Source organism: Panicum hallii, chromosome 9 (genome assembly GCF_002211085.1).
Source record: "Panicum hallii strain FIL2 chromosome 9, PHallii_v3.1, whole genome shotgun sequence".
Classification (NCBI taxonomy): Eukaryota; Viridiplantae; Streptophyta; class Magnoliopsida; order Poales; family Poaceae; genus Panicum; species Panicum hallii.
This window is the reverse complement of record NC_038050.1, coordinates 6215196-6231672: the sequence shown is the minus strand read 5'-3', so window position 1 is coordinate 6231672 and position 16477 is coordinate 6215196. Positions and strand designations below refer to the sequence as shown.

The 16477-nt window shown below is 41.1% G+C and overlaps 1 protein-coding gene across 1 annotated transcript; it reads left to right on the top strand.

Moving 5' to 3' along the window:
* The first annotated feature begins 2204 nt into the window (after positions 1 to 2204).
* On the top strand, positions 2205 to 15838 carry LOC112877675 (FIP1[V]-like protein). The gene is made up of 9 exons (XM_025942033.1): positions 2205 to 3049; positions 4781 to 5004; positions 7357 to 7486; positions 7570 to 7638; positions 7721 to 7864; positions 8251 to 8352; positions 8455 to 8729; positions 9655 to 11284; positions 14477 to 15838. The coding sequence occupies exons 1-9, from the start codon at positions 2333 to 2335 to the stop codon at positions 15047 to 15049; spliced, it is 3864 nt and encodes a 1287-aa protein (XP_025797818.1). The 5' UTR covers positions 2205 to 2332; the 3' UTR covers positions 15050 to 15838.
* The last annotated feature ends 639 nt before the right edge of the window (positions 15839 to 16477 follow it).

Genomic DNA, 16477 nt, shown 5'->3' with positions numbered 1-16477 from the left:
CATGTTACAGGTTGATGATCCGTTGAAGGAATTAATACGAGCTTTTACGTCACGCTACATTAATGGTCCTATCTTACGATTTTCTTCCTTGTCTTTTACATGATCAAACTGTAGCATCAGACTGTAGGTTCTGGTTCTTTAAATTTTTGAAAATTTTATATGTTCTATGAAATATATTGTTGAAAATGGAGCTCTTCCTTGTCGGTTTATATGTGGTTTTAATTTTTTTGTAAATTTGAGGACACCTATGCACAAGAACTTCAAAACAGCATTATTCAGTAGCATGTCAAACATTATGCATGTCTCATATTAACAATAACATCATTTATCATATAACTGGATTTTAGATTACACTGAATGTTTGTCTTACCATACCTAAATGTTAGACAAAGTTTATTGTCCTGGTCATGATCTTATATGTGTGATCCTACTGATACCATGAGACCAACACATGGATCCATATCATACACATTTCATAAATCATTCTAAATCCATGTCAGGATTCTAATAACCTTGGGCAGGGTTCTGACGCCCTTAGAGATATTAAAAAAGAAGTCCATTTTACTATCATGAACAATTCATTTTGTCCATCTAACCCTTTATACAAAATATTGCCTTGATTTACTCACAAAACTTTTCAAATACGATCAAACCACCATCTAATAACTTAACTTTTGCCCCTCCTCATATCAGATATATTTTATATTCAAATTTTGTGGCCTGATAATGATATTGTACCCTATGTTACAGGATTAATTTAGTTCAGAGCATTTGGTGTGACTTTAACCATATGAAGATGACTGATAAATAATTAACAATTTGTCGAAGTATTTTTTTAGCATAGGCCATGAGGACATGTATCTTCACATGAAAATTGAACTCAAAACACGATTCCTAGAAGGAGAGAAGCTTAAATTTTGTAAGGGCTAAATTATATTTACTTGAACAGATTGAAGCAATAAATCGAGATACTTTGTATAATGGTCAAATGAATTGTTCAGGTAGTAAAATGAACTTTCTCAAAAGCTTTTGGCCATAATGCATACCTCCTAATCAAATTGTTATCCCGTTCTTTTTGCTCCGAGAAATGAATAAAAGATATTTCTTACACTGCTCCCTTCAACTTGAAATATAAAGAATAGGTTGAATCTGCGAGACATTCAAATTCAATTTTGACTATTGATTCTCTTATTATATTGTTCTAGAAAAAACAAGACAAGAATCACGCTAATCAGAACTTCCCTTCCTAGCACAATGTGCAGGAGCTTCCAACACCAACTAGTTCTTTTATAATTTCCATTACAACCAAATTATAATCACATGATAAATAGGCATGACTATGAAGTTTATGTATTGTTCGATTAGTTGTTTGTTAGAAAAACAAAGCTAGAATACTCGAAAGCACGCACACTTTGTTAAAGTTAAATCGAGGGAGCTTTGGCCTTCATCCTACTGCAAAAATGACATGAAAAGCCTTCAAAGTGGCTTTAACGTATCATTTCTCTTCAATCTTCAATATTTCAATCGCTACGAATCAACACCATATTATAAGCTTTTGGCCCTAGATAGAAATGCATATATTTTCACTAATTATCGACCACGAGTAAAAGCTAATAAAAATGTTCTTTCAATCAAAATACTTCTTACAGACATGGACAAAGCTAGTGTTAAAGTTGGTCCAAATGAAAGTTTCTATTGATAAAAATATCCTTTTATCATACTGAAACTTATGAAGGGGGTCCAAAAGCATCATCTCGGAACCTCCATTGATATAAGCTTTTGGCCCTAGATAGAAATGCATATATTTTCACTAATTATCGACCACGAGTAAAAGCTAATAAAAATGTTCTTTCAGTCAAAATACTTCTTACAGATATGGACAAAGCTAGTGTTAAAGTTGGTCCAAATGAAAGTTTCTATTGATAAAAATATCCTTTTATCATACTGAAACTTATGAAGGGGGTCCAAAAGCATCATCTCGGATGTGCGTGGAGTTTCGTTTTTTTTTGTTTGAAATATTTCAAACTCCTCCAAAACTATTTCCAAGTAGGCCCCATATCTGACTTCGGTACTCATGTCATGGACTCATGGCTGGTAGTATCTTTTACTGTACTTAACCAAGGCAGTAATAACGTGATAATGTCCTAAACTCTCTGTTTGACGGAGTTCGAAGGGGAGGAAGAAGAAAAATCACTGCCCCAAAAGAGCCCTTCGAAGTTCTAACTAATAGGCCAGCTCCGAAGCGAACTCGACGACTCGTCCTCCTCTTCCTCCTGCATCCCGCCGCCGCCGCCTTCCACCCCGCCTACCCGGATCCCGCCGCCGCGCCGCGATGGAGGACGACGACGAGTTCGGCGACCTCTACACCGACATCCTCATCCCCACGCAGACCCCCGCCTCCACGTCCACGCCATCCAACCCTGCTCCCGTCGAAACCCTACCCCGCCCGCCTCCAAACCCTAATCCTACCCCCGCGGCGGCGGCGGCGCCGGCGGAAGACGACGACGACTGGCTCCTAGGAGGGAGCGACCCCATACCCGGGGTCGACCCGACCGGCGACTGGGCCGACGAGGACGACGATGGAGGCGCGCCCGCGCCGCCCGCGAAGCGTGAAGCTGCTGCCCCTGCGAAGCCGCCCCCCGCCGCGGATGACCTCGATCCGCTCATGGGGGGCGGTGCGGGCGACTCCGGGCCGGCCATCCCCGGGCTCTCGTCGTCGGCGGCAGCTGGTGCGGCCGGCAGCGAGGATTGGGACAGCGATAGCGAGGACGACATCCAGATCGTGCTCAACGAGACTGACGGTCGTCGGGGGCTCGGGGAGGACGAAGGCGATGATGAGGACGGCGAGGACCTCGTCATCGTCGCCGACGGACCACACATCCCCGGGATGGAGGAGCAGGATTGGGGAGAGGACCCAGCAGCGGCAGGGGCGGAGGGGGAGCGGAAAGACGGCGGTGAGCCTGGTAAGGCGGTGGCGGCCCCCGGCGGGAGGATCGGGTACAGTGGCGGCGGCCCAGGGTTCCATCCGCAGCACCATTCCATGTTCAAGGTCAGTTACTTGGGCCCAGAAGGCGTGCGATGCGCTCTGGCCACCCCTGCAGAGGGAGACGGCGTAAACCTGGTTGCAACTCACTATACTTTATGTTGTACTGTGCTACTTTGTGGAAATTTCTTGTCAACTTTAGTTTCTTTTTACAATCCTTTGCTTACCATTCCACAATGTAACTGTAAATGCATTATTAGCATATAAAGGAAGAGAAGAAGGCAACAATCCAATTATCTTGCATTTTCTATTGGATGCTTCCATATAGCATCTTCAAACGCTCAGCCCTTGGAACGGGTGATCTCCATGTTGGACTAGCTATCATGTTGGTAATATTGAGGCTGATTGGTACTAAGTCGGAAGTCAGTAATCGAATTTCAATCTACATATGCAGATGTGATCTGTACAAAGCTGTCCGTTTTGAAAGAATGATGCCACTATTTCACTTGTACAGAGGTGTGCAGCATATCCAGTTCACTAATATCATTGCTGTCCTGTCGATAGGGGCACATATTAGTTGATATCGTCAGGCTCAAAGTGCATCTCCATGTTTGTCAAGCTGCCATTAATTCAAAGCTTTGGCAGTGTCCTAAAAACCCTAGCTCTTTGGCTACTCAAAGTTATGGTGCTGTATGTGCTCAAGTTAGTCTCCCTGGCTGCAGGTTTAGAATTTGATAGCTGAGTTAGTTTTGTTAGTGTTGACCTCAAAAGCGAAAAATGACAATTTGCTGCTGATGGATATGTTTCCTTTTCCTCACTACCAACACAAATATGGCCCTGCTTACCTAGAAGAACTGGTGACAGCCTGATAACCTGTACTGAGCCTCTTAGACCTTCAGGTCGTTCAAGGGAGGTTATACCTTGTAGGCTTGTATATACATGCAAGTCAAGCTAAATGAGTTAATTGTAGGTGTAATTGTAATTCGACAACAGCAACAATAACAATAACAAGCCACATGTCCCAAGAAGGTCAGGATAGGCTATAGACGAAACCCAACAAGAGCCACAATGCAAGCTGGTGTAGCCCAAGGAGCTGAAATGTTAGGCTTGATGCTAATCTATCGTCAACAATTTATCACTGGAGATTTTGTTTCGCATGGATTGTTGCATGACCATTCGTTCTCATATTGTGCTCAGATATGGTAAAACCAGTTCATATGGCTTAGGCATGTATGAGTAATATCTTAATTTTGTGGTTTTGATTTGTCTAAGACAATTTGCATGAACTTCATTTTTGTTTTTGTTTTTGGAAGAAAATGTTGATTTCTACAAAATGGGTGTGTAATATTGGATGATATAGCAGTCATGATCCTTATTTTCACGCAATGTTTCTTGAAACTACAATATCTCTTACGCTGGAAAAAACAAACTGCTGTATGTGAACAGAAGTGCCAGTTTCATATTGATTTGGAATTTAATTTTGTTTCATTGACAGCATGATATATATTTTTATGCATCAGCTATTCCCATGACTTGCATGTCAGCAAACTGATGATATTTAACTACATTTGCTAGGGCAAGAACTGCTCACCTTTTTCTTGTTTCTTTTACATGAACTAGCAATTTTGTCATGTTCTTTCTGTTGATTAATGCCAATAACTGTTCTCCCACTTTCCTGGCTGTATTTTTTTTTGAAAGTTAGCTTATCCTAACTTGCTTGGGACTAAAAGGCTTTATGGTTGTACTTTTTGAAAGTTATTTTATGTTCGCCTTGTTGATTCTTTCTTCATATTGCAGTATGTACGCCCTGGCGCTCCTGGAGCTTCAATAGGTGGGGCTCCTGGTGGTCCTGGCCAGTTCCGCCCTCCTGGGCCTTCAGGCCCTTTCTCTGGTCGTGGAAGAGGTGACTGGAGGCCTGCTGGTGGTCGGGGCATGAATAAAAACTTCCATTCAGGCTATCCATGGGGTGGTTCAGGGCGTGGTTTTGGTGGTGGATTAGATTTCACACTTCCTCCTCACAAGTGAGTTAACTGGTAGCAGCAATAAATATACTTCAGAATACAGTATACCCATTTATTTTCAATTCTTTTGCCCTTGCGAATGTCTTACCGATTATCCCATCTTTAATCATTATTCTGTATCGGTTGCCATTTTTTTATTGTATGGCTTAAGTCCATATTAGGCAGCTATAAACACTTGTGTGATGTTTGTACATCCAAGTGGACGGTTGAAGGTTGAAACTTGCTGTTGGAACCAAGTCTTCCATGAGCTGCAATATACGAACATCCTGCACAGACTAGCATAGGGTGTATACAGTTCGTAATGACTACATTGGACACATTTTGACTATCGTATTATATGATAGTACATAGTAGTGGCAGTTCTTTTGTGTCAAAGAACCCCATGGAGAGTGGCATTAGTTTATATAAAGACGATATTCCATTAAGACCATTAAGATGGAAGGTGACAGGCTGGAACTATTTTGGGTGGGAAGTTCTTGTATTAACATTTGTGATCTTGGGCTAATTCATCTATCAAACCTAATGGTGGTTGTTTGAAAGCCAGGTCACATGAGCAGTATTTTTTGTGGTGGGAAAACTAGTAGAAATATTACCTCCATTTTGAAATTATAAGGTGTATTTCGTTTTGTGAGGACAAGGCTTTGACCAAGAGTTACTCTATTAATATTTCATTTATGTGATGCAAAAGTATCTTTAAATATGAATCTAATGCATCAGCTTTGTGTCACAAAAATTATGTACTACAATAGAGTAATTGTTGGTCAAAGGCTTGTCCTCAACGAATTAAGCCTTAAAATTTCAAAAGGAAGGAGTAGCTTGTTCCACAGAGGAATGCCTGATCCTGAAAGCTTTATATTTTCATGTGGGTAGGGGCAGATGATTTACTTCTGTGTCTGTGATCAACCAGGTCTAACATAATGGCATTTTTGATAAAATGAGGAATACATGAATTTGCGTTTATTTATTAGAACAAAGTGTACATGACAAGAATTCATGAAGTGGAGATTTTATTTCTTATCAGAGTTTGTAGATTTCCCACTCATATTATGTCAGTTCAGGACATACAGTGCTATATCTGTTCCACACACAATGGTATTGATCTCTATCACAACCTGTGTTTCCGAATGTGCCATATGGCCATGATTTTTTAGAGTTTGTGAAAGGTAATGTACTAGTTGGAAGAGAGTTCGGGAATCCGGATCGCTTAATGTGGTACCCGGCTTGGTTAGCTCAGCTTCCCAAATCTTATTGTATACTCTCTCCATTCTCATATGATGGGCACATTTCAAAAAGAAAAAAAAATTCACATATGATCGGCACATACTGGAAGACGCCTCATTTTTTGCATCTGTTAGGCCATCCACTTGCACTGCTAGCCCATCGTTTTGCATGCATGTTGCACAGGCGCAGCTTTGTGTGGACACCCAAGCGTCAAGAGTTTAACAGCTGGTTTTCACGAGGAAAATCTAATGACAGGAGTAAATGGGGATGATAAGCACACTTGTTTGCCTTGGTCATTGAACCAAGACTCCAAGAGAGAATGTGCCCATCATATGAGAATGGAGTATATTCACGGCTTCCTTTTCCCAAAATGTGCTTCCCTCACCGTACCAAAAAACCCCCCCCTGAAACCAATTAGTTTGTAGTTTTGTTATGCATTCAAAATCGAGCAATTGATTACAAAACCCCCAGAAAGACCAGCTTTCAGGCAGTACACTGCCTGTTGCCTGAAAATACCAATCTAAAAGGTTCGTTATTTTCTCTCGAACCAAACTCGGGTCATCGCAATCGATTCCGAAAACGCAAGAATGCGGTTTGCATTTTGCTTTTTTTTTTTGTATAAATTACCAACCTCGGGCCACACAGATGTTTGAGAACATGGGACTATAGAGAAAGGAGAATAAATGCATGATATTTACCCATTTACCTAAGCTTCTCTCTGCACTCTACAAAATTTTCACCACTGATATATGTTCTAAAAAAAATTCACCTTCCCCGCTGTTAAGAAACAGCTATAACTTGAATACTGTATATTTAAGCAATCATGTACAACATTTTCGTTCACATTTGATACTAGATAAAACCATTGAACATTCTTACCAGTGAGCACTGGATGGCGGGGATATGCTTACTGGATTATGATAATACTTTAGATTCTCAAACTTAGAAGCACTAATAGTACCGTGCTGGATGCCTCCGTCTTAGTTTCTAGGATGAGATTAAGAGTTCAGAAGCAATCACAGTTTAAATTCATTCATTATTTTCTTCGTCTAAAGATAATTTGTTTTTTGATTATGGTTCTGTGCCATTTGCTATTAATTTATAGCAACAATTTATTATTATTTGAAACAGGACAATATTTGATATTGATGTGGATACTGCATTTGAGGAGAAGCCATGGAAGTACCCTGGTGTGGATATTTCAGACTTCTTTAACTTTGGCCTTGATGAAGAGAAGTGGAAAGACTTTTGCAAGCAGCTGGTGAGTCCATTTCTTACATTTGGCTGTGCGTATATTTGTTTATTAAATCCATTCATTTAGGCAATAAAATTTTATATCATCAGGACCAACTGCGAATAGAGTCCACAATGCAATCTAGAATACGGGTGTATGAAAGTGGCCGCTCAGAACAGGTAGATATAATCCCATTATGGAAAATATTATCCTGTTCTATCTGCAGTGATGATGAATAATGTTTTATTGATTTGCATCCAGGATTATGATCCAGAGTTGCCACCAGAGCTAGCTGCGGCTACTGGTCATCCAGACATATCTGTTGATAAACGCAATAAAACGGATAATGGGCATACGGATTTCAGTTCTCAAGGAAGAGGTCCTGCAAGCATTCGGACTCCAGTGGTATTGAGTTTCCCTCCACCTCTGGAATCTTGCTTGATATATTATGGTTTTGTGTGTGTAAGATGGATCATCACTTCCAAGTATTGGTATATCCTGTTGTCTGTATGTCACATATTGATGTTGGTGTTCCACGCAATCAATCCTGTGCTTCGTTTTTATAGTTATCTGCAACAGAGCAAACATGAATTTATATCATTAACAACCATTCATCTGAGTATGTGTGGGCTTGATCTACAAAACCAATAGAGACTCCATAGCCTTTTCTCCCCTTGAATGCGTGTGTGGGTGTTAATGTTTGAAGTTTAGTGCACACATACTGTATATTTTTCTTCATTTTTCTGTTCCAGCCTGTCTACATTATGCAGTAATGTGAGTTTGCTTTTCAGATGACAGGGAGACCTATACAAGTTGAAATGCTTTACTCGGATCGGATTCCATCTGCTGATTCACGCCCACATCGAACGCGTGATTCAGATTCTGTTATTGAGGTAAATTGTTATGATCTGATCCATGTTACATCTGTTCTGAAACATGTTGGGGTTTTGGACTAGTTATTCATTATCCACTCTTAACATTTCCTTGCTTTCCAGATTGTGTGCCAGGGCCGTGATTCAATGGATGATGCGACAGTGGACCAAAATGAGAAGAATTCTCAAGGAGGTAATAAAGGAGCCCATGATGTTGAGGAGGACAAGCCCTATCCATCAGATAAGATTAATAATTCTGGTCATAACTCAAATTTGGGGATAAAGACAGAACATAAGAGGCAGTTACCAGTTTCATCTGAAAGTGATATGTTGTCCACGGATGTCAATGCTCAGTCTCCTCCCAGCTACAAAACAAGAGGTTCTCCTCGTGGAGCTAGGTATGGCGTACCGGAACTTATATGCACACAGGATAACACATTATTTAGTTTTTGTGATTCCATCTGTGTAAATTTCCTTGATGAGGTCATTGCATGTACTGCTCCTCTTACTTGTTGAACCTTGTGCTATGTGGGAGCCAGTGTTATATCCAGTGTTAAATTTAAACACACTGGTCACCTTTGCTGCCTATTGTAACATTGCTGAGCTGTTTGGAGGGAGTGACTGGGCGCAAAATTATCAAGCTGAGACAGTGGCGATGGCTACAGTTTATCTGAAGCTAAAAGAGTGAACTAGTCTGGGGCTCTGGGCAACTGAAAATGTAAAATTTGAGCCTGAACTAACCTGCTGAACTGTTCAGTATTTTTGTGACCTAGAGACTTATTATGGTAAATCTCCTGGTTTTCAGTGTTTAATCAGGGGTGGAGCATGGTAAATATGCTGTTCCACAAGAACCTGCACCATAATTTCCCCTCCAAAATTTTGTGTCTATTACTAAATTTAAGAACAAAGATTTTCTGCTGTAAATACAATTGTTCTTTCATTAGATGCTATGTCCTATAATCAATGAAAAGTAGGGACAGGTAAAAACTAGACATCTTACTACTCCGACCAATTCATTCTATCTGTTTGACCCTCTGAACAAAATTACGGCTCATTTTACTCCCCTAAACTATTTGAAGTGGTTCAATCTACTCCCTAATGGAATTTGTCTTATATGTCTCTCCTCATAAAATTTGAATATTAGGTTCGAATTTTGCAGGGTCATAGCTGACATCGTACATTATGCTACAAAAATGTATCCGATTTTATTTAACTTGAATTGCTTCATTTTAATGTCTCTCAAACAATATTTACGTTGGTGCCTTTGGCCATTCATTTGTTAAGGTATATTTCTAATGCTTGTCCCCAAAATTTTGTCTTAAGGTCATTGAAAGGAAGGTCCTTGGGTCAAAACTCTATCCGAGAAATTGAAAGCTCCAATGAAGTAATACCTCGTCAGTCATCCTCAAAGAGACGCCATGATTCACGGAGAGAGAACCCTGTTGAGGGCCCAGAAACTAAGGGTGACTCAGAAGGATCACTTGTTGCTGCTGATGACGTGGCAGATAAGCTGAGTACAGAAGATCACTTTGATGATGATGATGATGATGATGATGATGATAGGCTCGCATTGGTTGATAGTGTTGAAGTGGATGGTGATGATGCTACCTCAGACCACCCTAGTGATACAAATGAGGATGATAACTTGGGTCACTCTGGTAAAAAGCAGAAACCTGTATCTATGGTTGAGCAACCAGCTGGACACAATAGCAGTGAACCTGATGAATTGAGGACTAGTGAAAATAGTAAAGGGAGGTCTGGTAGCAGCAAAGATCAGCAGAAACGCCTTGAATCTGGTGAAGAAGTTCTTCAGGATAGGCACTCAAGGAAAGTAAATGATGCAAGAAGGCATCATGATGTGGAAGAACGCAACCTCCGGCGAAAAGACGAGTTTTCTCGAGATGGCAAACCAGATGTGGAAAGATCACATTTGCCTCCCAGAGGCAGGGAAGATATCCACCAGTCTTATGCAAACAGAGATCGGGTTGACATACGGAGTAGAAGTTATGATAGGGTAAGAGAGACAGAAATTTGGCCTAGGAGAGAAGATATTGTTCACAGCAGACGAGGTAAAGAGGAAGATTTGAGGCTGGAGTACAATGCTGAAGTTGGTGCAAGGCATAGAAATAAGGTGAGGCCCACTGATAGGAATGATAGAGATGAAGATCTTCATTCGCGTAAGCGTTTGGATGATGGTGACTGGAGGGGCTCTCGACAAAGGGAGCGTGGTGATGTGGTTTTGAATCGCCGTGAAAGTTTGGACGATTCTCATATCAAGAGAAATAAGGACGATGAGAACTTGCGGAGAATGAAGCCTGAAAATGAAGACTTGGTGCATGGTTATAGAGCAAGGGATGATAATAACAGAAGAAAAAGAGAGAGGGATGATGGAGTTGATCAGAAAAAAAGAGATGATAGTGGTAGAATACGGGAGAAGGCCGATGATCGTCATCATGCCAAACACAAAGATGACAGTTGGCGACAGAGAGAAAGGGAGGACAGGCAGAGACCCAAACATGAAAATGCATTAACCCTTCAGAGGGAAGAAGGAAGAGGAACTGGTCGGGCTAGTCGGGTTATGGATGATAAGTTAGTCAGTGGTGGTAGGAAGAAGGATGAACTGAGATCTTCGGTATTAAGCAAAGAAACCCAAGAGCGTACCAGGCAAAATGAACCTTCAAGGAGAGGTCAGGGTGTGGAAGAAAATAGCATGCAGAATAAAGGGCGTTCTGATGTACATCCACGTGATGACAACTCAAACAGTGAGAGGAACTCCAGGCAAGAAAAACAAAACAATAATCGTCTACCTGGCAGTTCCGATGCTCGCCACATAGGTAGAGATAGGCATAGGGAGAGCGCAAGAAAGGGCAGAAGTTCAGAGCCTGGTGAGCACGACCTCCACAGATCAAGCAAAAGGAGACGTGAAGACCATGAAAGCCATCGCACCGGGAAGGTATGAAATTATTTGGAAAATGGCTCCTACATGCATAGCCATTATCTGTAATGCACCTACTACTTACAAGAAATAAATAAATTAGATAGATGAACTGGAATTTTCTGTGTATGATCGTTAAGTGAAAAATATATATTGGTCATATATATTCTTGATATGCACTTAGGGGTTTTATTCTACAGTGCTTATGACGACTGTTTACATAAATCTGTGAGTGCTGACAAGTCGGTGTTTTTTCAGTCATCTGACCAGTGATAAAATTGTTTGCATAAAGCTATAGGTTATCGTCTTTGAAAAAAAGAGGTAAAATTTCCCAATGCGCTAGGATCCTGTTTCTTGTTAACACACTTAACGAGTTGCTTACTTTGATATATTGCATAATTTGTATTAGTACTACAGTGCCCATGCTTTGCCTCCCGATATTTTTTAGTTTTAAGAACAAAATAGTGGCACTTTATATGTTGAATTAAATTCAAGAAGCACTGTGCCGATAGAGTACTCCCTACACCCTGAAATATAAAGTATCCAAGCATTCAAAATTTGTCCCCAAATATAAGGTATTCTAGGTGTATTTGGACACCCGTCAATTAATTCTCCACTAAAGTTTCCCCTTCCGCCGAGTTAATGACATGCAAAGATACCTTTTTTTTTTTGGCTCTAAACATCCCCTTCAATAGCTGCCAGTTAATGACATGCAACTTTTCCCTTTAAATCATGCATCACCCAATCAGCTAGCCATCCTTGAAATGCACCAATTGACAGCCAAACAATGGATTCGTGAGGGTCATGTTAGTGTTTTGCTTACCTCCTTAATTTGTCTTAAAATTACTAGAATACCTTATATTTCACGATGAAGGGAGTTGTAGCCTAGTAGGTATGGGTACCATGATGTATTTTATGCATCATTCATTTTCAACATTGAAGACTCCCATGTAAAATAAGCTTGCCTTACCATCAACTGGCTGTACCCTGTTCAGGTTACTAATATTGTATGGGGGGAGGGACAGCCAAATAGCAATAAGTATATTAATTTACAACCACCAATTAGGGTCAGGTCACCTAAAGCAAGTTATATGTACACTAGTAAATAGAACTCCCGCAAAAAAGTAAAGAATTCTGTAGGGCCCTTTTAGGGTTCCGTCCAGTAAGCGCACTTGAAAAGAAAACTGATATTATATATGCACTACTCTGAGATCAAGTAACAGCTGTTACAATATTGAGAAATGTGCATATGGCTCACCAAGCCGGACCAATCATGGGCGTGCTTGTTTGTTGGATTTGAGTGTGCTGTGTGCATGCTTCTATTGCACCAAGACCTATCTGGCAAATTAGATGTGTACATATGAATTGCATGCATCTGTTGCATCATGTCCGGAATGCTAATATCGTCAACCAGCCTGACTGCTGTAAAACAAGCGATAACTAGTCATAAATGTTAATGTCACCTGTCAGGCTGTCATGTGAGCTCTGAATGATTCCACTTTGTAGTCAGTATACTGATGGCATCTCCAATAAGGTATGAGCAACCATAGTTCTTTTTTAGGAATGCAAACCTACTAGTGGCCTTCTGCTTGAACATTTGTTTTTGCGGCAGATTACAGACTCTTCCACATTTGAACTAGCCTGGTAGACCATCTATATTATGTTCCTTTATGTATCAAATTAATAGATTTCTATGTTAGTTATACAACCCTAAACTAAACTGCAATTTCTAGAGCTCTCTAGGAGTTACACCATCCAAGGCTAGTGTCAATAAGAAAAAATATAATCATCATTAGGCTTCACAAAATAACTTTGGTGCACTGCATGCTTCTATTTCTTGCTCCTTTGTTATGGAAATTGTACGATTCTGGATAATGATGAATCAGGTAAGGTGCAGAAAATTAGACATAATTTGGAAGGAGTACTTTTGCACTTCACCCAGAAAATGGAGAAAAATAGGGACCAATTAAGTACGACAGAGAAACAAACCAATATCCATGCTTCTAGTAGAAGTGACCATCATGACGAATGCTCGAAAGAGAGAGAAATCCTGGAATGATTCATATTACACGTAACGCTAGAAAGAGAAATCCTGGATCGAGGAACGGTACCTTTGATCCCGTTTTCTGTGACTATGATACAGTCCCATGTGGATCAACATTGTGTGAGACTTATGAGTGGAGACTGGAGAGGTAGACATTATTATCTAATATTTGTAGTGGCTGAGTGAAGATCTTTACCCCTGTGGGGTTAAACCACACCCACACTAAACCTATGAGTTCTATTGTTTGCTGGTATAATTTTTGGAACATTAGTTTTCCCCCTTTTTTCTATTAGGCAATATAAACAAACATGTTGAATGGATGTTTGTTTGTCATGCAGTTGAATTTGTCGCAAAGGCAAAAGATGGATGCATCCATTTATTGACTGAAGCACTAATACTTCTGTTCAAACTGAATAACATGCATGTCTTCATCGCATATCTGTTAAGTGTAGACTATGCTCATCATCATCTGTTGTATAATTATGAATCATTCCGGGATTTTCTTAAGTATACATGCATATCACATATTTAAGATTCGTATGAAGTTTCCCTTTGTAACTCTGAATTTGTATTTATTGCAACAGTCCTTTTCTGGTCAGTAGTGGGCCTGATCCATTTGTGTATTCATTGGGATTATATCTGTGGTCAGATCTAAAGAACTCTTAGCCTAGTGGTTGTGACAATGTGACACCTGAGTAGCACTTCCAGCACCTCGATTTGACTCCCCAAGGGAGCAAATTTAAGCGATTGTTAAAAAACCTCCCTCGCTGGCAACCCATAAAATAGTGGCAGGGTGCCGGCCTGGTGTGGTGGCCGCCGTTGCAGTGCGTCCCCAGCCCAGTGAACGGTGTCTTGGCCCATGTTATGGAGTGGCCCTAGGGTTTGCACTGCCAGGGTTCGGGGGGTTTCTCGGCTGGTTGAAGGCTGAGGTTCCTTCTTCCAAACAAATACTGTGGGGGCGGTCTTCCCCCAATGGCCAAGTTTTTTTTAGTCTATGGTCAGCAAATAAGTGTCCTGGCTAAAAACCATGAAGCATGACTGTTATATTTAATGAGCACAAGATTCTTATGAAGTAAATTTGCTACTTCTGCTTTATACTTTTTTAAAAAATGCTCTTTTGGTCATATTTGCTGCTCAACAGTTACTTAAAATATAACTCTCTATAGGTTGAAGCAAAAGAGGCGAATGAGCAAGAGAACAGTAGAGGTCATGCAGCCTCATCCAAGAAGAGCCAGAATCCTCAACCAGATAATTCATTGGTGAATCAAGTGGAAGAAGAGGCCATATCAGATGATGAAAATAATGAGGATTCTAGAAGGGGTCGCTCTAAGTTGGAGCGATGGACGAGCCACAAGGAGATAGAATATAGTAATATAGATGATGATAGTACACAGACATTTCCAGACATCAAAGCTGATGTTCAAGACCCCACTGCTGATGAGTTAGGTAAATCTGAAGTTTCTGCTGCAGTTGGTAATTCAGAAATCAAGAGCAGTGTTGATACTGGGCAGACATCTGATAAGATAACTGAAGAGCGTGACCGGCATCTAGACACAGTTGAGAGGCTCAAGAGACGAAGTGAGCGTTTCAAACTTCCCATGCCTGGCGAGAAGGATGCACCACAAAGCAAAAAGGTGGATAATGAAGTGCAGCTTCCCCAAAATGAATCTGCTGCTGCTGATATGGAAGTGAAGCCAGAGCGGCCAGCTCGCAAGAGGAGATGGACTTCTGGAAGTTAGTTGAACTGGAACGACATGTCCACTTGAAGAAATTTCAGCAGATTTCATGGCAGATGCTTGCAGTTGGCCATGTTTTTTCTCTTACAATTGAAAGTTGAATTGATGTATGGTTTCACTGTTTAACTTGTACCTGTACGTGTAAACTTGCATAGTTGTTTTGTGACTGGGAACTGGATACTGTACTTAACCCCATCCATTTCCCACTATAACTTCCGGTGACCTCAATATGTGGCACTGGTGCCACCGTACTCCAGGTAGTTCTGAGGCTGTCATGAGCAGCAGTTGCCTCGGAGTTTCCCAGTTGAATGGCTGGGTTCGGCATGAGCTACATTTTGAAGCTGGAGGCCACCTCTCCAAGTCGCATTCATATAGTGCAGATGCCAGGTGGCTTGGAAGCACTTGATTTTGTAACGTTCTTGTATTGCTGCAAGTTACAAGCTGTGGACCTGTGGTGGTTGGATGTTTCCTATGTGATATGGCTGCAGAAGCAATAGGTGTTAGAGAAGAGCTAGAGATATCAGAACTGATATAGCCACTAATTTGTATGCTTAATATCTCACTAGTCATGTACATTCTTATAAACATATACAACTGGCATGCATGGGTTATTGTGTGCAGCAAGGGAGTTTGTAGTGTAGTGTTTGCATGCTGCACTGAATATTTTGGTCGGAGCAATAATATATATACATGTAGGGAGAAGCATAGGATTGTTTACAGATTAGCGATGGGTGTAATTGGTTCGTTGTGGAATTTTGCTAATCATACAGAGCTCAGCATCGCATGATCTAACCTGATTGAAATTTGGCGCTGCAGATTACTTGCTTGCTATCTGTTCTGTTCTTGGACTGGCTGTTGCAAGTTCGCGTCTCTTTGCTGTGCTAGCGTTGCTCCTGGCCAAACCGTCCCATGCCAATGATTCTTTTTCCTGAATGCGTTTTTGATCACACCACGGGACACAAGAAATTCGCCAGGTCTACCTAGTTCAGTCTGAGGTGCCCACAATGGAGGCATTCTCTGGTCACCTCAAGGACAAAATCATCGTCCTCGTATACACGCAGCTCACAGACCTTACTCCATCTCTGACCGTGGTACTTCAGTTGGAGGTGAGGTTTTTAGGTTCGGTTCGGTTCAGCTGTATCGCCGTCTGGCGTGGGCTCGGCACGCGCCGGCGCTGACATCCCACGGGGCGGCGCGCCCCTGCTCGTGCCCGCGCGCCGCGGGCCCCTGCCCAATCATCGTGTATTCCAGTGGGGCTTGTGGGCAACGTGCATGCCTGGTGTCATTGCATGCCCGAAGCTAGCGTGCAAGCAAGTAGTTGGTATTTTATGGATTAACTAAATAATTATAATAGTATGCTATTCTAGTTTATTTCTTCTTTTAAATGTACAATATCATTCTAATTTATTTTATTAAATTTTTAGATCGATC